General features: G+C 36.9%; 3 protein-coding genes across 4 annotated transcripts in view; 2 read left to right on the top strand and 1 right to left on the bottom strand.

Annotated features, from left to right (window-relative positions):
- Positions 1 to 2,473, top strand: part of LOC127432169 (tomoregulin-1-like) — a 35,576-nt gene extending 33,103 nt beyond the window's left edge. For both annotated transcript variants that reach the window (XM_051683025.1, XM_051683024.1), the window contains exon 10: positions 124 to 2,473. In XM_051683025.1, coding sequence (XP_051538985.1) covers positions 124 to 208 — 85 coding nt within the window. In that variant the 3' untranslated portion in view covers positions 209 to 2,473. The remainder of the gene's footprint in view (positions 1 to 123) is intronic.
- Positions 2,474 to 4,330: 1,857 nt separating this feature from the next.
- On the top strand, positions 4,331 to 8,917 carry LOC127432170 (caveolae-associated protein 4a-like). The gene is made up of 2 exons (XM_051683026.1): positions 4,331 to 4,810; positions 7,582 to 8,917. The coding sequence occupies exons 1-2, from the start codon at positions 4,445 to 4,447 to the stop codon at positions 8,170 to 8,172; spliced, it is 957 nt and encodes a 318-aa protein (XP_051538986.1). The 5' UTR covers positions 4,331 to 4,444; the 3' UTR covers positions 8,173 to 8,917.
- A 118-nt stretch (positions 8,918 to 9,035) lies between these two features.
- dnah5l (dynein, axonemal, heavy chain 5 like) overlaps positions 9,036 to 21,269 on the bottom strand; it is a 94,134-nt gene continuing 81,900 nt past the window's right edge. Inside the window, exons 68-78 of the mRNA XM_051682203.1 lie at positions 20,818 to 21,089; positions 19,067 to 19,231; positions 18,542 to 18,809; positions 16,534 to 16,655; positions 15,847 to 16,002; positions 13,152 to 13,343; positions 12,667 to 12,855; positions 11,781 to 11,913; positions 11,483 to 11,691; positions 10,598 to 10,819; positions 9,036 to 9,856 (exon numbers count right to left, since the gene is read on the bottom strand). Coding sequence (XP_051538163.1) covers positions 9,638 to 9,856; positions 10,598 to 10,819; positions 11,483 to 11,691; positions 11,781 to 11,913; positions 12,667 to 12,855; positions 13,152 to 13,343; positions 15,847 to 16,002; positions 16,534 to 16,655; positions 18,542 to 18,809; positions 19,067 to 19,231; positions 20,818 to 21,089 — 2,147 coding nt within the window. The 3' untranslated portion in view covers positions 9,036 to 9,637. The remainder of the gene's footprint in view (positions 9,857 to 10,597; positions 10,820 to 11,482; positions 11,692 to 11,780; positions 11,914 to 12,666; positions 12,856 to 13,151; positions 13,344 to 15,846; positions 16,003 to 16,533; positions 16,656 to 18,541; positions 18,810 to 19,066; positions 19,232 to 20,817; positions 21,090 to 21,269) is intronic.

Raw genomic sequence — 21,269 nt, 5'->3', positions numbered from 1 at the left:
GGTTAAATATTAATGCAAAGCACTACCCAAATTTTACAGCTATTCTTATAATCACAGTCAAGCACTGCTTATTTAAAGTTATGTGATTTATGTGGGTGTTAATTCTATTTTATTTCTTTAAAGGAAATGTCCAAAGAATAATCGTGGAAGACGACAAAAGCAGAACTTGGGACATTTTTCATCAGACCCCTCTTCAAGGATGATGTAGCTTGTTTTTATTTTTATACTTTTTGTACCGAGTGGATTACAGTTTTAATGTACTTTTTTTGTTTTGGGCTTTCTTGACTGGACAATAAGGTTATTTTCGATTACATGTTATTTGATTATTTTAATGGATGGTGCCTTATTGTTTTCTTTTTTTCAGGACATTTAAGGTACTTGATGTCAGTGGTAAACACTGTCAAATGAATGACAAAAGCCAGCTCCTTTTTGTCGAGTTTGTTTTTGTTGTCGTATTTTTATTAGTTTGTGGTACCATTTTTCACGTATTGTTAAATGTAACTCTCGGGACACAAACTGTACCACAAAAACAGAGGTCCTTGATTTTCTTGGAATGGAATGTGCTTCTAACTGAAAATATTAACTCTTAAGTCTGTCTTTAACCCCATTTGATTTATTTAAATTTTATTTACTTAAATCAAACACAGCTGAACACCAAATTTAATTGGACATGAACAAGCGCGCCGACGAAGTGATGACGTTTACAGTTTCTTTTGAGAGGAATTCCAGAGAATGAAATGCAATGTGTTTGACTAGCTAATTTTATCAATGTTGAAATGTTTGTAGTTTTTATGTTCTAATGTTATCGGTGTTGTTAATGTTGAAACAGTCATTATTGTCATTAATTTAATTCTACGAACTGCATATCGCATGACCTGTGAAACTGTGTCCAGTGATGTAGATTTAATAAAATTTAATTCTCAGTCTTACACATTTTTTGTCACCTGTACACAATTGTCACATTTATAAGTTAAAAGAATGTGTAACTTCGTGATAGGACAATTAATTAATGAACAAAGGGAACTTTTTTGTATCTGTCATTACAATATCTTCATTACGAGAATCATGGAGTATCATAGTTATCAATCATCCTAATTTTATTCTTATATATGAAGCTCCTTGTTCTATTAAATGTATTGCTGTATGTCTCACTACATTCAATAAAACACGTTACAGCTAATCACATGATTTGCCAAAGAAAGGCCTTAGAGGTGATGTAATTTTTTTCAATGTTAAAATACTTTCTCCTATTCAAGCTTAAAATGTAGAGACAGCTGTAAGTAAGCTATTTGTAGATTGATTCAATTGGAAAGTGTAAACAGCTTGACACATCAACATTGGCTCAATCAATGGCATGCATTTTTGGTATTTCTGTTTTGTTTGACCAACAGGAGATGGGAGGAGTGTTGGGAAACCTGTCAGAAAACAGTCATAATTTTTACAATCCGTTAGGTTACATCAATGGCGAAGAAATTACACACTTAACTTTTTAAATAGAAAGGAATTAACTGCTGTAAAACACATTGCATTGCAAAGTTAGTTGTTAGAGCTTGAGTCATTCAGTTGTAGCTTGTCATTAAAAGGATGCTTAGCCATTCTAATTATGCCTAAGTAATACAATCTCACAGAGTAATCTTATAATAACATTGTGTTTCTCTTAGCTCTTATGAATCCACTTCAAGTGTTTTTGGCATCTTTGCGGTTTAAAAAGACTTCTTGAGTTACCTTTCCAATAATAAAGAGTCAACAACGTCACATTATCTATATAAATAGAAATAGTGATGAGCTGTTGGGTTTTAAAATGGCATAGATTGCAAGAAGAATGTAATGAGTGGCAGCAGTTAAAAGAAATAAGAGCAAACTGCAGATGTTTAAATGTTTGGTCATGCGAGTCTCACAATGCATATGAGATTTGTGTGCAAGAAAGTGGTGTTGAGTATCAACTGAATTAAGAGTTATTGAGAATTAAATAAGCCTCAGTCAGCAATGACACGACAGATGAGTAATTATAGATGGGCCTGAGGTTTAAGAATAGGCCGCAGCTGGTGGCATCATTTCACAGTTTGGACAGTCCTCTTAGCCCCAAGGAGAAATGATGGCACCTCCTCCTTAAGGTGGATCATCTTCCACAGGGGCCGGATACGTGAAACGTTCTTAAGAAGAAATTTCGTCTTAACTACCATTTTCTTCTTAATTTCTAACTTCAGAAAAAAGTTAAAAATATTTTGTATCCCCAAAAAAAAATTTTTTTTTTCTTAAAATTGTTCTTAAGAAAAAAATTAAGAAGCATTCAGATTCTCTGATTTTTTTTTTTCTTAAAAATCGTCATAAATAACATCTTAAAGTTAGGATAACCTCACAGTTGTCTTAAATTCTAAAAGGTAAAATGTTTAATGAATTTACTGGGTTTTTCATGTTGAGTCTCAAGTTGCATTTTTGACTGTTTTGTGTTTAATTATATTTTTATTTTCAACTTGTAAACCATGTTAATGTTATCACCAAATTCAAACAATAAATTTTGTTTTGAAGCTTCTTAATTTGGTGACCAATCATGCTAATTCAATTCATATAGCACTCTCTCTCTCTGTGATCTTTAGAGTTCATAGAAACTTAATAATTATATAGTTAAAAAGCTGAGACTTTATTTTTTCACCCCCCATCCACATCCCTATCGGAGTTGTCCATTTACCCACCTCTTACTTTCCAACGTGATATTATTATCAAGCTTCCTAAGGAGAACTTTTTTCTTGCAGTAATTTCCTCAACAAGAACATCCAGCTCTTGTCTCCTAAAAGGTTTTGTTTCTTTTCTTTTCCTCCATGTCAAATTAAAAGTTATCAAATGGTTAGCAGCAAGTAAATTCTCCTTTGATGGTTAATGTTGTTAAACTAACATATCTCACGCACTTTACATTAAAAAAAATTATCGCGAGGTGCTTGCTACTTTTAAAAAAAGGTTAATAGATAAATTGTTACAATTTACCAGTGTTGAAGTATTGAATTTGTTGTAGTCTATTAGACAAGGCAACTCCATTAGCAGGCTGATCAGACAATGTCAAAGCCTGTCTTTTTATTCTTAAGAAAAAAATTAAGATGTTCTTAAGAAAATATTTGAGATTAACATTTTCAATATTTTAGAATTTTTCAAGAACTGCACTTAGGAACATTCTTACAAACTTATAATTTATCCTAAGAACTTTCTTCATTTTTTTCTTAAGAACATTTTCGTGAATCTGGCCACTAAATGATTGAGGCCAACATGTTTCGTCCAAAGCAGCCTGGGAAAACGTGTGCTTGATACATCCTGGTTTTCACACATACAAAATGTTTTGGCTAATTATCTGAGATTTGGGTTGTAGCAAATAGTACCCTTGAACTTCTCAATCCAGAATTCAGAAAGCTGCAAGGTCAGACTGATCTTGTTGTGAAATCGGCGGAAGCAGGTTGAAAGTTCTTCAGCTGAAATCGGCCTGTACCGAAATTCGAAGCACTGCCCCCAGTGGTTAAAGCTGGATGTGTTGTTAAATGGATGGGCATGAGTGAGCTCCAGTTTCCGGGTAAAATGTCCACAGAGTAAGTTGTAAATTATGTAATACAGACAACAGGAATGCATATTTTATTAACCATACACCATAACCCAAATCCCAACCCTAAACCCAACCGTCAATGGAGTAAAAATGTAATGTTAGAGAGAAAATGCAAACTCGAAGCTCATCATTGATTATGTGGATGCGATTGCTGGTTTCCAAAGAACACGTCTTGGAGATTGCTTGCGCCACAGAAAAAGGTAAACATATGAATTGATGCAAAAATGAGTGATAGAAAATGCCACATGTCTAACTCAACAGAATAGGGCCAATGTCAGGCTGCCAATGTTGTGTTCCTGTGTGATCATGTTGGCAAGGTAGAGCTGAAACATTTTGGTCGGGAGTTGGGAGATTAGAAGGTCATTGGTGGTAAAACTTAGTTTAAACAAATCTGTCATCAATATTTGTTTGAAGATGCTTAGTACTCATCTTCATTCTTTAAAAATAAATGGTTATACAGTTGATAAAGAAGGGGGTTTCCATTATCTCAGCTGCACACACACACGTCTTCTAAAAATTACAACGTGTCACCTTACAGTGGATATTTATAACACTAAATTCATGGCAAGCTGGTTCGGTGCCCCCCTTCCAATCCCTCGACCCTTTTTTTCAATCTCTCACTGTCTGTCTGCCCTTTGAACCTTGTGTTCCCTATATACAGGAAGGGTGGAGCTTCTATATTCTTCAACCCAGAACGTGAAGGCACTCCAGTCAGAAGGAGAGTCCATCTCATTCAAGTGTCTTCCAGGACCTACCACGGCTCCATGATCCAGCGTCCCAACCCGTCCCACCCCATAACCCAACACCCCCCTCTGAGACGTTTGGCAGTTTTAGTTTAGTGTCCTCACAAGGAAAAGCATGACTGATAAACTCGGACTTGCAGGTGCGGCAGATGAGCCCAGTGCCCTGAACATCTTCTCTCTGCTGGAGAGGGTGTCTGGGATCATAGACAATGTTCAGGCGTGCCAGCAACGCATGGAGGAGAGACAGTTGGAGCTGGAGAGCACTGTGAAGACCATCCAGGTGGACGTCGTGAAGTTGACAAAGGAGCACACAGTTACAAGTAGCATTGTGGAGAAACTTCTGGAGAAAACACGCAAGGTCAGCTGCCATGTCAAGGACGTCCGTGTCCGTGTGGAGAAGCAGAACATTCGTGTCAAGAAGGTAGAGGAGACCCAAGTTGAGCTGCTGAACAAGAACAAGTTCCGTGTAGTCATCTACCAGGTAAGACTAGATGTTCTCTGGTAAAAAGTTGCAAAAAGGTTATGCTTGTTTGCCTCTTGATGAAGAAAATTCATACTTTGTGTTTAATATGGGGTCTGCCAGTTGGACTTGAAAAGTATCTTAAATTCAGTAACATTTAGGTGACAAAGATTGATTTGAAATTGGGCCAGTTTAATTGCTTATGATCCGAACTGCACATTATGTTTGACATTCAGCCTGCCCTACTACATTTCAATTTGAATGAGAGAGGTCATCAGTGATAGCCTGATTACTTCAAGACACAAGATATAAAGCAAGATTCACCACAGTCAGACATCACGCTAACGTAAGTAAGTACATGGCCTACAGCCAAAAGCAACACAGCGAGAATGTACTGCCAGTCCCCACTGAGACTGGTACTTGGATAGAGGATTACGTTGTCTGCCTTATTTTTTATCTGATATGTGGAAGGACGTTTAGAGAAACAAGCTGATAGACCATGCAATTTGATCCATAAATTCATAGAAAGGCATTGATATCCAGCCATTTTAAGAGTTTTAGAGACTAATCCAGGATAAACTGAATAGACAATATTTTAAGCTGTTGATTAAAATGAGGTTAGCTTTCTGAAATGAAATTAGCAAATACTCAACATCAAGTGAAGCCATACAGAAATTATGAAATCAGCAGTGTTGGGTGTAATGTGATTACAGTGTAATTAGTTATTATAATCTAATTACTTTTCAAGTCAAAAAGTAGTGCAGTTACTGACTTTCATTTAAGGTAATTAATTTTAAGTACATTACTTGGATTACATATATTTAAAAAATAACAGTATGTATAATACATTTAAAATGTGTATTCATATTATCATTTGTACATCTGTTTGCATTTCTGTGACAGCTGAAGGGTACATGACAACAAACAAGGAGGATATATAGACATTATTTTGAAATTGATGAGCGGAAAAACAAACATTTCTGTGAAAAGTTAGTAACCTAAATGTAAAGTAATTAGTATTGTGTTATTACATATTTAGTAATGTGTGATTACTTTTTCGAAGAAGTTGTCAGCAATGTAATCTGATTAAAAATTTTAAAGAAGTAGTTAGTAATTTGTAGTGAATTACTTTGTTTGAGTTACTTATCCAACAGTGGATATCACACACCAATTTTACTTTGTTAAAATTGGAAACAAGGTCAGATATCTAGCTTGAGAATTATTTGGCATGGTGTATACTGGGACATACTGATGCATATACTGTATAATTCAAGAAATCAAATCACTTCAATAGAGCCCACAGGGTGCAAATGCAAAAGCACTCATCAATAAGTAAAAAAGGCAATAAAAAGTGGAAATCATGCTCATCTGTTCAAGCTAGAGAAAATCTTGGAGACAAATGGGTTATCCTCTTTCCCAAATGAACTCTTTTCGTATAATCTTTCTCAAATAATGCAAATGTAATGTTTTTTTAATTACTGTGCACTGGGATTGATCGTCTCTTGTCTGGCTGTACTGTGAGCATGCAACAGCTGACAGATTTGTTCAGGGTTATTCTGAGAGCTAACGTGGTGAAGCTTCATGTCCTAATATAGTACTATCGTGTCTGACTGAGTGATGGTTAAAAAAGCTGCTGTCTTTAAACCATGACCAATCTCAATCTGCCCGGTTGATATCAATAGTCTTTTTCTTCTTGAAAACATTTTGTTAGTGTACGGTACTGCTACAAATTATCAGATGTTGTGGAAGTGTGGACAAGCAAAGTGTAGGTCAACCTTAACTGGCTTTAGTCCATGATCCACAGTGAGCCATGCAACTTGATTCACTAACTCTATATAAGTTTCAAGTCATTAACTCTGAGTAAGTCGGTATATACTGGCCTGTGATAGAAGTGAATAATACTCTGTTATCAAAATTATACACGTATGTTATGCTTGTGTCTTTAAAATCACATTATGTGAGTCATGTGCAATAATAAGCTTCTCTAAAGCCATTTCCACATTAATACATTTGTTTTAAAAAATCATTAATTTCGGTAAGTTTACACCTTGCATTCACACTAGAATAGCGCTTTCCTCCACCGAAAACAGAGTGTTTCAAAAACACTATCCAGTAGCACATACTTTGAAAAAGGATGACGTTGAGAAATCGAAAACGTATTAGTGTGGACGTGGCCTAAGACAATGGTTCTCAAGTGGATTTGCTTCAGACTTCAGAATTAACATTTGTTAATCAAGTGACGACCCAGTACAGTAAGAAATGTAACCTGTATTTAACGTATTTTTATATGCATTGCATAGATTTGCTCATGGTTTCAAGAATGAGACCATGTCATGCGACTTGTCCATGATGGTCTCTGCCTAATTTTGCATGATTCTACAAATAAACAGATTAATTTGTGCCAAAATACTGCAAAGTTTGATTGGACATAAGGCCTTTAACATCAACAACAAGATATTTTTTATATGTCTATGTATTTTGCTATCCTAATTATGCATGATTATATGGTTAGTTTTTGTTTATCTGCATTTCACATCGTTATTTCAGAACAGACCTGCTTTATTTTGATCACATTATTATAAACATCACACTACAATCAAATTATATTGACTAATACTGTACACTACTGATTCACCATTACAAATACATTTTACAAATGCAAAATCACTACTGGGGTGGGGCTGTTTGATATGTACATGTTTTCTCTTTCAAGTAGCTTGAAACCATTTGATTAAAGGTCTTAGATGATCTACGCACGGTCAATTAAAGTTAAATTTATTCTCCTCCCACAGGGAGATAATGAGGTCCCAGCTGTAGCTGCCCCTAAAAGATCTCCAAAGGGAGCAATGGGTGGAGATGCCCCCGTAGACCCTGATGCACCGGAGGCCCCACTCCCTGACTCCGATGAGGAATACATGGTTGTCGAGGAGGCCGACTCCTCCACTGCCGCCAGGCTGAAAAAAACCGGCCTGAAACGCTTCGAGAGCCTGAAGCAAACCTTTTCAAGAGAGAACATGACCAGGACCAAGGAGAACCTGGGAACCAAGGTCAACAAGCTGGGTGAGCGTATAGTAACGGCTGAGCGTCGTGAGAAAATCCGCCTGTCTGGGGAACGCCTGAAACAATCTGGTGAACGTTTTAAGGAAACCATCACCAAAACCGTGCCGGCCAAGCTGAACCTGAAGAAGGAGAGGACGGTGGCTGAAGGTCAAGAAGGAGCAGAGGGGACCACAGAGGGAACGGCTCCTGTCCCACCACCAAAGGGTCGCAGGGCCAACCCTGATGTGGCCTATACAGAGCCAACAGAGAAACAAGAAGGTGCAGACGAAGGAAAAGGCGAGGAATCGGAAGTGCCAATGTATGATATGAAGCAGCTTTCTTGAGTTGCAAGTTTGACTAACTAAGGGAACCTTGGCAGATTTGAGTCACATTTGGAAAAGACTATTGTACAAATATGATTTGAATATGGAATTAAAGAACTTGAAGGTGATAAGATTGGGCCAGTCTTGATTTTGAGTGGATTGTGCTTACAACAACTGAATGTATGAATCAAGGAAGTTACACACAATATCTGTTAAGATCATTATTTTTTGTTTGTTTTGTTTTTAGGATTTTCTTGTTTACATCTACCATGCACTCTGAAAGATGCAAGGGTTGTGAATGTTCAACTAGTGTACTAAGATGAGCAGGGTATGGTTTATATATATAAATTCAGCTTATTTCAATGTAAGATTTGTAAAGCCTACATTGATACATTTAGAAAGCAAACTAAATTTCCAAAAATAGCTGAATTTCCATCTAATCTATCCCACCATCTATATGCTTTGGGGAAAACAAGTAAATTATGGATTTGTTTCTGGAGAACGTCTAATATATTCTAAATGGTTTTGAAATTATATACAACAATAAATGATTTTAGAATTTAATTTTAAATTTAGATCTTGTAGCTGTTTTCTTTAGATTATAATGCATTTACTGTGCAAGCAAACCATTTGTAAACATTCTCTGTGCCTTTCTGTGCTATAAAACGTGTCAACCATAAAAAAAAAAAAAATCAACTTTTGCAGTCTAACCTTGGTGATCTAACATCACTATTCAGTTGTAGGATTTTTAAATAAACATATTAACTAAATCAGCTGGTTTCTGAAGTCTCTGAAAAAAAAAATAATAATAATAATAAAATGCATATAGTTTGAGAATTAGATGAATTTGAAATTCATAAAGTTTTAGCATCAAAATGTTCCTTAAGCAATTATTCTAGCAAGTTATTCTAATGATTATGTTTTTTCATTGATAATAATTAAAGAGCTTTGCAATCAAGATGTGCTTTAAGGATCTTGATGCTGTGCAGCACTTCATTTCCAATAAAGCATCAATCAATAACAATGCACTGCAAAAGTAATTATGCAAAATGTATGACCACCATGAGGAGAAATATTTCTTGCATGTTTGTGCATTAATTTTGCTCTCATTTTATTCATATTTTAGTACAGTTATATAGACTAAATTCATAAAAGATATTTGTTAGATTCTTAAGATTCATTAAAGTGACTACGGAGGTTGTATATTTTATTCAGTTTTTTTTTTTTTTTTTTACATAAGTTATCTTAGGTAATTTTACACAAAAAAACTTTTGGGTAATCTTTGCAATGTCTTTCTTTTTATTTTTGAATTAATAAATAAAACTGGTTTGGTACTGTTATAAACTACTATGTTAAAAACAATGTCTTAATATTTTCGAACATTTTAGCTAACCAATTTTTATAGAGTCATATAGCTTTTTAAGTTTTTCTATTTTTTAAACTAAACAAAAATGTTATGTCTAATCAGCTCTGTATTCAGCATCTTTTATTTGCAGTCGCAAAGCAAAGCCACTCCCCTCAGTGCCCAGTGGTCAGGATTCAGGCTTGTTCTGAGCGTTAGGGAGAAGATGAACGTGAGGTCAGTTCGTCTGGGTTTCTTGTAGACGGGACAGTAATACAGACTGAAGGGCTGTGGCTTCTTGGTTTCTGTGGTCGCACTGCTAACTGCATAAACATGCACAACTGGCAACGGTGTGAAGAGAACCTACCAACAAGGTTATAAATATATAATGTTTGTAAATAAAAAGATAACAGTCATACATGATTGATTAGTTGGCTTTGTGTTCAGAAGATTAATCCATTTAAGACTGATCTGGATATTGTTGTTGCATACTTTCAAAGCCTATTTTGGCTAGCTCCGAAACAAATTTGTTAAATTCCAATTTAGCATTTAGTATATATATTTAGTATACAGTACCTTACATGGATAAAAGTATGTGGACACCTGAACACCATAGCTATATGTGCTTGTTGAACATTTAATTTCAAATTCATGGGCATTAAAAAATTCAATAAGCTATGGAAGGCTGTTTCCACTTTGCGCTGTGGGTAAGAACTCCCATTACCAATCGTAAAATCATTGTAATACACATCTCGAGTGGCTTACTGTTGATAAAAGTCTCTGATGTTCAATAAACAGTTAAATTGATCATGGACATATTCAAAATAAACTTCTTCAAGCAAGCAATATAGTTCATTATCCTAACCGAATCCTATCCTGTAGGAATTTGCGATTGCCATGCAAAGTAGCAACTTAATACATTATATGCATGCATTCAAACAAAATGTGCACTCACAGGTGTAGGTTTATGGTCAGTTTACAACGGCTTCTAATGTGGCTTGTCTAATCAGAATTTAGAGCCTGTTAATTAGAAGTGGGGGTCCACACACCTTTGTCCATGTAGGGTATTTCCTTTGCAATATATAATATACTCCCGCATTATACCTTTGAAGGTGCTTCTGTTATTTTTGCATTTCGCTTGTCCCAACCTGCACCATCCAGATAGAGGCCGTAGATGTAGACTCCGCCAACATCTGCTGGCGGGGGGCCTGTGACATCTTCCCTCAACATTTTTGTGACATCATTGACAAGGATGACGGTGTCTAAAGCCCAGCCTTTAGACAGATTCATTCGGGTGGTCTCTTGACGCATCGCTGTTAAGAATCCCTTAAATCAAAAGACAGAAACTGAATCAGTATGACTGGTGAGTGATAATTTGCATGTGATGGAAGTGTAAAATGAAACATAGTAAAAGCCAAAGTCTTAAAATGTGTAAGGCAAATCAGTTCAACAAAAGATTAAGAATCTGAATCTGTTTCTCTAAATTGTTAATTTGTGTAATTTTTTATTTATTTAATTTTATCCCCTTTTCTCCCCGATTTTGGAATGCCCAATTCCTACTACTTACTAGGTCCTCATGGTGGCACGGTTACTCACCTCAATCTGGGTGGCAGAGGACAAGTCTCAGTTGCCTCCGCTTCTGAGACAGTCGATCCACGCATCTTATCACGTGGCTCGCTGTGCATGACACTGCGGAGACTCACAGCATGTGGAGGCTCATGCTACTCTCCGAGATCCACGCACAACTTGCCACGCGCCCCACTGAGAGTGAGAACCACTTAATCGTGACCACGAGGAGGTTACCCCATGTGACTTTACCCTCCCTAGCAGCTGGGCCAATTTGGTTGCTTAGGAGACCTGGCTGGAGTCACTCAGCACACCCTGGATTCGAACTCGCGACTCCAGGGGTGGTAGTCAGCGTCAATACTCGCTGAGCTACCCAGGTCCCCTGTAATTTTTTCTTTTGAGTTGACAGTCATATTGACCCACCTGTGGATTGAAAAACCCTGTGAGCCAAAACAGATGAGGTCGACCATTAAACACCCAGTTGTGGAATTGCTGGTTCCTCTCGAGCAGTTCAGTAAACCAAAACCCCAAAGTAGCTGATTCCCACGATATCCTCTGCCAGGTATCTGGAACTCGAGCATCATAGATGCTGTCAAGAGCATTGCGGAGATCCTCGGACATGATGATTGTCCCTTAGGAATATGAAATTGTTGTGTTACAATACAAATAGCAGTGTTAACACTGCCTTTCTGAAATGTGGGTGAAAATTTCTAACACTCACCATCGATGGCGAGTTTTAGGTCCATGAGGGTATTGCGCACACGGCCAATGACTCGCTGCATCCTGTCAATCTCTTGACGGAGAAATATAGTCATGGGCTGGAATGCACCCATTTGTTGAAGATAACTCTTCACCTACATATAGTCATTTGAAAGGTTAAGATCATTAATATGATGGTCTATGCACATTTAAATAAGATTATATAATACTATTATACCAAGATACTGCTGCTATGAAACAATAGGTCTGTTCCAGAACATAGCGAGAGGCGCTGTCTACTGCTTACATAGGAAGCTGCCTTCTACAGTAAGGCAGCCTCCGAACCAAGATGGAACCTCATAAGTGACTGATTTGGAACGCTCTGCAAAGTCACTCCACACACGAGACTCTCAATTGATTCCTATAGGGTTTGACATTAGTATGTTGCTAAGCAAACAACGCTATAGTCTTTTTAATTAGACTGAACAATTTTTTTATCAATAATTTTCAGTATTGAATGAAATGTAAGTATTTATTTTCAAAATTTTACTTGCTTCGTCTGTCATCTTGGATGGATTTTTTCTGGGATCGCCTTTATGAAGGACACATGTGATACAGCCTTATAATTGGGGCAAAAACGTTTCTAAGGAGGAAACATTATTGTGCTTTCTACCATTTGGAACAGCCTAGGCATCGGGTGCATGTCTTAAAATGCTGCCTAACTCAGCGAATTTGTGAAAAGCACTACACAAACACATTTGAATTTGAATGCCATGATAAGGCCTGGTTTAAACACTGCATTATGAATCACTATGATTATTTTCATCTCTGAGATGTGGTTTGAGCTTTACACCAATAAAAATGAAGTGGCATCATAATGTTGCAGGTGACCCTGATGCCATTTTCACCTCATGAGGCACATAGTCAGCAGGAAGCTTTTCCAGCATCTCACTGGCCAGTCGCTGAACAGATGCCTCCCTGGTCTCTCCCTCCCCACTGCCGCTGTCTTTTGGTTGGATGTTGAGTATGGTGCACAGGGTTTCGTTAGCCATGTTTGTCTGGTAAGTGATGTCAGCATTGGAATGGAGGCCAAATACCTGTTAGATTTAATTAGAAACAATTGCTCAACTGATCTACTGGCTTGTTTGATCTTGGTTCATTTAGATATTCTGTTAACAAAAGACTGACATGAAAGGTGATGTCATCTGATAATTAGCTACAGCACTTGGTACTACAACACAGAAATCTTTAAGGATGATGGTAACTTAATTTCATTTACTTTTGGTTGTTCTACTACTTTATCTGTTGGTAGTCAGAATTTTGTTACTGAAGTTAAATGTAAAACAGAATATACATATACTACATAGACATGTCTTAAAAATAATTGTAGCACCTCGGGTGTGTCAACCAATGGCAGAGCATCAATATGTGCATGGTAATCCTGTAGCATCTTGGCCTTTGGTATGGTATATCCTTTGTAGAAGCAGAATTTCTCCCCAAACATGTTCTCACTGAACCAGATCCGAGCAAATGTATTGAGAAGCCGTTTGTCCATGTCATCCGTAACACGTCCACCATACTGCACCTAAAAGACAAACATTGGCAGAAAAAATATTTAATTATTTTCATCAACTCATAGACATTTTTATTGCAAATACTGGGTTGAACCAAGTGGAGCAAATTAATATTGTGTCAATGTACATTTATGGGGTATTGGGGTGGCATTACTCTAAAGTGGTAAAAACAGTGAACTCATTTACATGGGCACCTGAAAGCCGTTTATTGCAAGAGAGCTACTTAAGACTCAAAATCGGCATTGTTTTCTCTTTACTCCTGTATACATGTGACTCGGTCAGAAAGCAGTTTTCTCCACAGCAATGTATTTTCCCTGCGACACTTATAAATAACAAACAAGGAATCTGAGGAAGACTTTGCTATTTTATTCTCTGTTGCTTCGCTTTATTTCCAGATATTCCAGAATTGTTGCTATGTTTGTTTCCTTAACTTTCCATCACAAGCTGCAGCAGAATTGTGCTTCAATAGTGGGGTTTCCCTCTTACATAAAACAATATTCCCCAATATACTTGAAGGAATACAGTATATGCGAATGTAAGGAACAGTAGTCTATATTTTAAATAGGTGTGTATGAATGGGTATATTTTATAGTACAGTTGTGCTCAAAAGTTTGCATACCCTGGCAAAAATGGTGAAATTTTGGCATTGATTTTGAAAATATGACTGATCATGCAAAAAAACTGTCTTAAGTCTTTTATTTAAGGATAGTGATCATATGAAGCCATTTATTATCACATAGTTGTTTGGCTCCTTTTTAAATCATAATGATAACAGAAATCACCCAAATGGCCCTGATCAAAAGTTTACATACCCTTGAATGTTTGGCCTTGTTACAGACACACAAGGTGACACACACAGGTTTAAATGGCAATTAAAGGTTAATTTCCCACACATGTGGCTTATTAAATTGCAATTAGTGTCTGTGTATAAATAGTCAATGAGTTTGTTAGCTCTCACTTGGATGCACTGAGCAGGCTAGATACTGAGCCATGGGGAGCAGAAAAGAACTGTCAAAAGGCCTGCATAACAAGGTAATGGAACTTTATAAAGATAGAAAAGGATATAAAAAGATATTCAAAGCCTTCAATATGCCAGTCAGCACTGTTAAATCACTTATTAAGAAGTGGAAAATTCAGGGATCTTGATACCAAGCCAAGGTTAGGTAGACTAAGAAAGATTTCAGCCACAACTGCCAGAAGAATTGTTCGGGATACAAAGAAAAACCCACAGGTAACCTCAGGAGAAATACAGGCTGCCCTGGAAAAAGACGGTGTGGTTGTTTCAAGGAGCACAATACGACGATACTTGAAAAAAATGAGCTGCATGGTCGAGTTGCCAGAAAGAAGACTTTACTGCGCCAATGCCACAAAAGCCTGGTTACGATAGCCCGACAACACCTTGACATGCCTCACAGCTTCTGGCACACAGTAATTTGGAGTGACGAGACCAAAATAGAGCTTTATGGTCACAACCATAAGCGCTATGTTTGGAGAGGGGTCAACAAGGCCTATAGTGAAAAGAATACCATCCCCACTGTGAAGCATGGTGGTGGCTCACTGATGTTTTGGGGGGGTGTGAGCTCTAAAGGCATGGGGAATCTTGTGAAAATTGATGGCAAGATGAATGCAGCATGTTATCAGAAAATACTGGCAGACAATTTGCATTCTTCTGCACGAAAGCTGCGTATGGGACGCTCATGGACTTTCCAGCACGACAATGACCCTAAGCACAAGGCCAAGTTGACCCTAAAGTGGTTACAGCAGAAAAAGGTGAAGGTTCTGGAGTGGCCATCACAGTCTCCTGACCTTAATATCATTGAGCCACTCTGGGGAGATCTCAAACTTGAGGTTCATGCAAGATGACCAAAGACTTTGCATGACCTGGAAGCAATTTGCCAAGACGAATGGGCAGCTATACCACCTGCAAGAATTTGGGGCCTCATAGACAACTATTACCAAAGACTGCATGCTGTCATTGATGCTAAAGGGGACTTTTGAACAGGGGTAATTTCATTTTTTCTTTGTTGCCATGTTTTGTTTTATGATTGTGCCATTCTGTTATAACCTACAGTTGAATATGAATCCCATAAGAAATAAAAGAAATGTGTTTTGCCTGCTCACTCATGTTTTCTTTAAAAATGGTACCTATATTACCAATTCTCCAAACTTTTGAGCACAACTGTATATGTGCTTTTCCCTTTTCCCACTGTACTCCCAGAAATGTGGAATTCTTTCTGCTGTGTTGACTTGTTGATCCATCCTTTGACGTTAGTTATTCGGTCTGTGCCACGCACTCTTCAAAGACCTGTAAGAACGCTGCTAATGGGTTTACATGGCCACAAAAGCCCAGTTCTCCGGGAGAAACCTGGGTGTGTTAAATTGCTTTCTTTTATTCCCTTGGCGTTCTTGTTTACATGACATTTCAGACCGCCACTTTCTGCAAAAACCCTGGAATAAACCGTTTTCTTACAGTAAGTGCATGTAAACATGGTCAGTGAAGAGCCCATGCTGTACCTCTCCCAGCATGTATCGCAGGCAGCTCCAGTTCACGCCTCTCTTGACATCCACATCATCCAGGTGGTTTTGTACAAACTGGATGCTGGCAGTGAAATCAGCCTGGTTAAACTCATAGGGAATGTTCCAACCAAGTGGACCAAATTTGCGTCTCTCCTTTTGAGATATAACAGTAAGTAAAAAATACATTCTACATAGCTCTGAACAGAACTAGCACATTACAATTTTTATTATAATTTTAATATGTGATTATAAAATCAAATATTCAATAAAATGATTTGTAAAATATATTATAAATACCTAATTAATATAATTGTATACTTTTTTTTTTTTTTTTTTTCAAGAAAGTAACTATCTAAACAAAAGTGCCAGTTGCTATTGGGACGTCTATTCTCTACTTAGCAAAAATATTTATCTAATGATTTCCCCTGACTGTTTATGTATAATTAATGTATGTTCAATTATTTAAAATTTAGCCCAATTATAAAATGTACAGTAATCCATTTACTTCTGACAAATGTTTATATTGTAATTGAATTCTAATGCAATAATAAACAGTTCTACAGGCATATATCTGGAAAACACGGAATTGCTTTTGTACATGACTCACTCTTAAAATCATCTAATGCTATGGGCATTTAAAGCATCTGTGACAGAGCACTGATGTGGTAAAGCAGCTGTCCTGACCTGGACTGTGGTATGAAGGAAGGCTACAGCATAGAGCAGAGGTCTCCACTGAGGCATGTTGATGATCTCCAACTGCTCTTGTGTGACGATGGTGTACGTCCGCTTGAGTCCGGCCTTTACCCCTGCATCATGGCACACAGATCATTAACCCCACATTATCTATCAACCATTTCCATTTTTAATTTAATGACACATTGATGTTGACCTTTCAGAAAGGACCAAAAAGTTCTGATAGTGATAGATCTAGCAAAAGATAAAATAACAACAGCAAAATATAAAAGTATCATTATTAAATAGTTCCGTCTCAAAAATATGATTAGATGAAGTCATTGTCACCCCAAAAAGTCTGATAAATGCACACTTGTGACGGTTTCTATATTAATTAGCCAAGTTGCCACATTGCTTGACAATCATAAACAAATAAATATTGGTGTATTTTATCATATTGCTGTTGCCATTATTTTATAAAAGCAAAAAGCCATGATAACATATTAACACACTGCTTCTTGTAGCTTATTGCTTTAATTTACTTCTGGAGTAAAAGCACAATAAAATCTAATGCTACACTACAAGGCTTAATGCACATATCCCATCTTTTAACCATGTCTAAATGTTTTGTCCTGCCTGTTTAAATTTAATAAAAACATAACTGACTGTGTTTACATTAATTACCCACCAAGACTCTCTAGGCTGTCAGTCTGAAAATGTCAGAACTATTTAGCGTTGTTCTAGTAGTAGTCCTAATATGTGATTAACATGAATGGTACGTGCCCTCATTTTACATGCCATTGTTCTTAGAAATATTGATAAACATCACAAGAATTGCCTACAATTAATTCTTCAAAGGTGAAGACAACTCGAAAGGACAAGACGATTTGCACGTAAGAATTCCCGTGCAAGCATACATTCACCAACCTGAGCACTATCAAGTGATGATTTCACAGCTATACTGGTTAATTATACTGGTTAAGACTTTATTCCACAAAGAAGTTTACATGCTTTATAGAGTGTACATCTATTTAAAATATTCCTGTTAATATTGTTATGGATAAACAAAAACATGCTCGTACTTTTACAGCTATTCTGTTCTGGAAATATTAGAGAGGCTCGCTAATTCTGCACATGTAATTAAACTCAATGATTATCAATGATGTCCTAATTATTATGGTAAAGTGTGCACAAAATAAGACTTAAACGTTTCGCAAAACTTTCTGATAGACTTACGAAGCTTTCACCCATTTGGATATTGATTTATGCTCATTTCTTTTTAAGTTTGAAATGTCTGCTCGCTGCAAAATGAGCGTATCTCCAGATTAATGTTGTTATACATGTACAAATATATAAGAAAATTTTGTTTCAGCAGATTTTGATGTCAGAAGAGCAAGGAGAATCAGATATGAGGCAGGTCAGATGTCCAGATATCGGATTTGTATCTGATTTATCATTTGGAAGTGGCTCAGATCGTATGCGAAAAAATCAGATATCATAAGTGTATTTGCTGTGTACCCGTATGAAACAAGATCTGATCTGTGCTAGATATCCACAAAAAGTTCTGAATTGGTTGACAGTGTAAATGCGGCTTAAAAGATGCAGAATGTCAAAGTAATATTTGGCCTTAATTTACAATAAAGGCCTGTTACTGAATTTTTGTGAACAAATCACTGAAACAAGTTTGGATACATGAATTAATTATTTTGCCATCTGAACATTTAAAAAAAAAAGAATAATAAAAATGGATGGATTATCATAGTACAGCATTTTGGACGCTGTGTGAAAGAATTCATAGAGATGCATTGTCTATTTTAAAATCTTGTTGTGCATGTTTTTCATTCAGGAAATACAAATGTGGTGTGAATAGAATACCTTAATGTAGCCTAAAGGCAACATTTGTCATTGCCATGGAACTTTTGTGTGAGTATTGTTTAATGATAAAAATAATATTAATAATAATAAAAAAAACTCAGGACAACAGCAGGTCATATTCGGTGGTTATTATAAAGCTCTCTACCTTGTGGTGGCTCATTGGTGAATTTAATGGAAGACTGCAGGAAGTTAATGGAAAACTTGGGGTGGACCTCTGTGGTCACCCATATCCTGAAGCTGTCATGGACGTTCTCAACCGTGGTGACTGTGTCTAGAAGTTCATCCAGAAAGTCCAACCCCAGATGACAGTTCTGTAGCAGTAACCAACCTCCATCGGACATACTCTGGGCCAGAAGCTTTCGTGCATGCACTTCCTGTCCCTGCCCCATAGATATGGGTCTGCAAGGAACACCCTGCAAAAGAAACAAGAAAACTGTTGAGAAATGTCTCAAAAACCCAAATGAATCGAATCATTCTATGTTACAACCTTCTAGAAGCCTCAATGTAAAATAAGAATGCAACAACATCAGCTTTTAAAAAATGTATGTGCAGTTAATTTGAAATGGGATATTAGAGGATACAGAAGACAATAATGCTACAATGAATTAATAGTGACCCTCAATAACAAGGCATTATGGAAAGAGACATAATGAATAATAATTATTTATACCTTTGACTTGGAAAGTCTCTCTATGTTCTCAGTTGGATCAGAGCCCATAGACAGGAAACAAACCAGTGGTGTTCTCTTCTCACTCTCTGAACACATGGCCTCCATGTCCAGAATCACTCCCTCTGCGTACTTCACCCCCATTGATTCAGCAATGTATTTGCGTGCCTAGCACATAATTACAAGGAGACAAATTATATTCAAATTCAAGATTTTTCGGTCAAAACAAAAGGAGAACATTAGACAGAATGTTAGCCTCAGTCAACATTCACTTTCACTGTATAGAAAAAAGATGCAATGAAAGTGAAAGCTGACTGAGGCTCAAATTCAGATTCATTCAACAATATAAGGGTGAGTAAATGATGATAAAATATTCATTTTTGGTTGAACTATCCCTTTACGATTCATATTGTGCAAATAATAGTTATTTACATGTTAAAAGAATTTACAAACAAAACTATGAGCCATCTTTGAAATCTTAACATGTAGGCCTACAGTTCGCTACAGTACAACATGTGAGTGCTGCAATTAAATAGTATGCCACATAACTCGGTGAGTGACGGGAGTGAACAGGTGTACCAGGGGAAACTACAGCATGTGTATAATCCTTAGTCATTTTAGGAACAAAGTAGTTGAATCAACATTTGTCAGTGTTTTGTTATGAAAAAGGTTAAAACAACTTTGCAGAACAGATAACAGTGAAATTTGGCTAGAAAACCAATGAAGACCAATTAAATTATCAGTCAACCTAAGTACAATAATCTATGGTTGACTAAGCAGTTTACACTCCAATGACAATTGACAACTGACATACTCGATGAATAACATGTGCCTATCCATGACCACAAATCAGGCCTGTGGTATTAAATTATAAAGCCCTAGAGTTTATATAGCATGAAATCATCCAGTAAACTAGTAAGGGAGCATCATCAGTCCTTCTACTCTCCGTTTACTATGAACAATCTACCTATGCAGTTGCAGATCTAAGATAACATAATATACACATATGACAAAACACCAACAACAATACACTTTATATACACTATACATAACTAGGTGAAGCTCAAGAACAGGTCATATTCCCCCCATAAAAAGTAAAAATAAGACATTTTAGTTGAATAAAGAAAATGAAGTGTTGTGACATTACTGTCATGAAAATTTGGTATATTTCCCCCCAAATTCTCATTATTGTAACATATATAATTTAAATAGTCAAGCATGTACAGTATACATCATGGTATTTGTTTTAATACCTTTTTGTTGATTTGAACATATAAAATATGTTGAAAAAATACTTTATTACATTTATTAGAATCTAATGACAATCACCAGCAAGAATGGGGGCGGGTGGGTATTATTAATTGTTATGAAAATAATGAAAAAATGAAGAAGAAAAAAAGGTCCTAAAAACAGGTTTCATTTTCTTTATGCAAAATATAATTAACTGGTTTCATGAGATTCACCCAGCTGCATTAAACGTCATAAGAGGCAGGTTAATTATGGAATGTTTACTGATAATCTGGAGCTCGGTGACCAATCAGCTGTTCAAATTAATTTCAGAAGATCTTTTTATAGATAGGAGGGACTCGTGAGAGAAATAACCTTAGTTGCCTCTGAGTTAAAAAAGATTTGAGTTGACACTCTCCTGTGCCTCAGTGCTCTCATTTATCAGGACTGGATAACGCAGGCAAGATTCTTTCTTTCTTTCTTCAAATCTACCTTATCTATCTGTGTAAGTACAATTTTACTTGCACCTGTGCAATGGTGCGGTCAGGGCACCAGCTCCGTATGAGCAGTAGTTTACGGAATGCATCCAGCTGGCTCTCATAACCATCAGGCAGGGGGGTCTCCTCTGGGGCTGCTTCATCAAACCAGCTCTTCCAGGCGCGGTCATTGTGGCCCACCTGGGTAAGCAGAGCAGTAAAGGGGGGCAGGCTGGAGAGCTGCACCAGGTTTAGCCATGTAATGTCCAGGATCCAGCGCTTTGGCTTGGGCTCGACAGATTTTAGGTCGAGAGATGCTCCACCTGAAAAGAGAGAGGAAAAGATGACTGCTGATTTTACAGAACAAAATCAATTTGCTGCAAACAACTTCATAAGCGGCTCGAAAACTGTATAGGGAATCACAGGTCACCAACTGTACACAGTATTTTTCTCTTGTTTTCCAGTAAACTTCCTTAAAACAAAATCAACTGTTTTCAAGACTT

Source organism: Myxocyprinus asiaticus, chromosome 41 (assembly GCF_019703515.2).
Source record: "Myxocyprinus asiaticus isolate MX2 ecotype Aquarium Trade chromosome 41, UBuf_Myxa_2, whole genome shotgun sequence".
Taxonomy (NCBI): domain Eukaryota; kingdom Metazoa; phylum Chordata; class Actinopteri; order Cypriniformes; family Catostomidae; genus Myxocyprinus; species Myxocyprinus asiaticus.
The sequence above is the reverse complement of the archived record's forward strand: the minus strand, read 5'-3'. Positions and strand labels throughout refer to the sequence as shown.

What these genes read in the sequence shown, in the direction of transcription:
- LOC127432170 (XM_051683026.1), top strand. Translation starts at nt 4,445, where the DNA reads ATGACTGATAAACTCGGACTTGCAGGTGCGGCAGATGAGCCCAGTGCC. An exon ending in TCCGTGTAGTCATCTACCAG is followed by an intron (nt 4,811 to 7,581) that starts GTAAGACTAGAT and finishes CTCCTCCCACAG; the next exon opens with GGAGATAATGAGGTCCCAGC.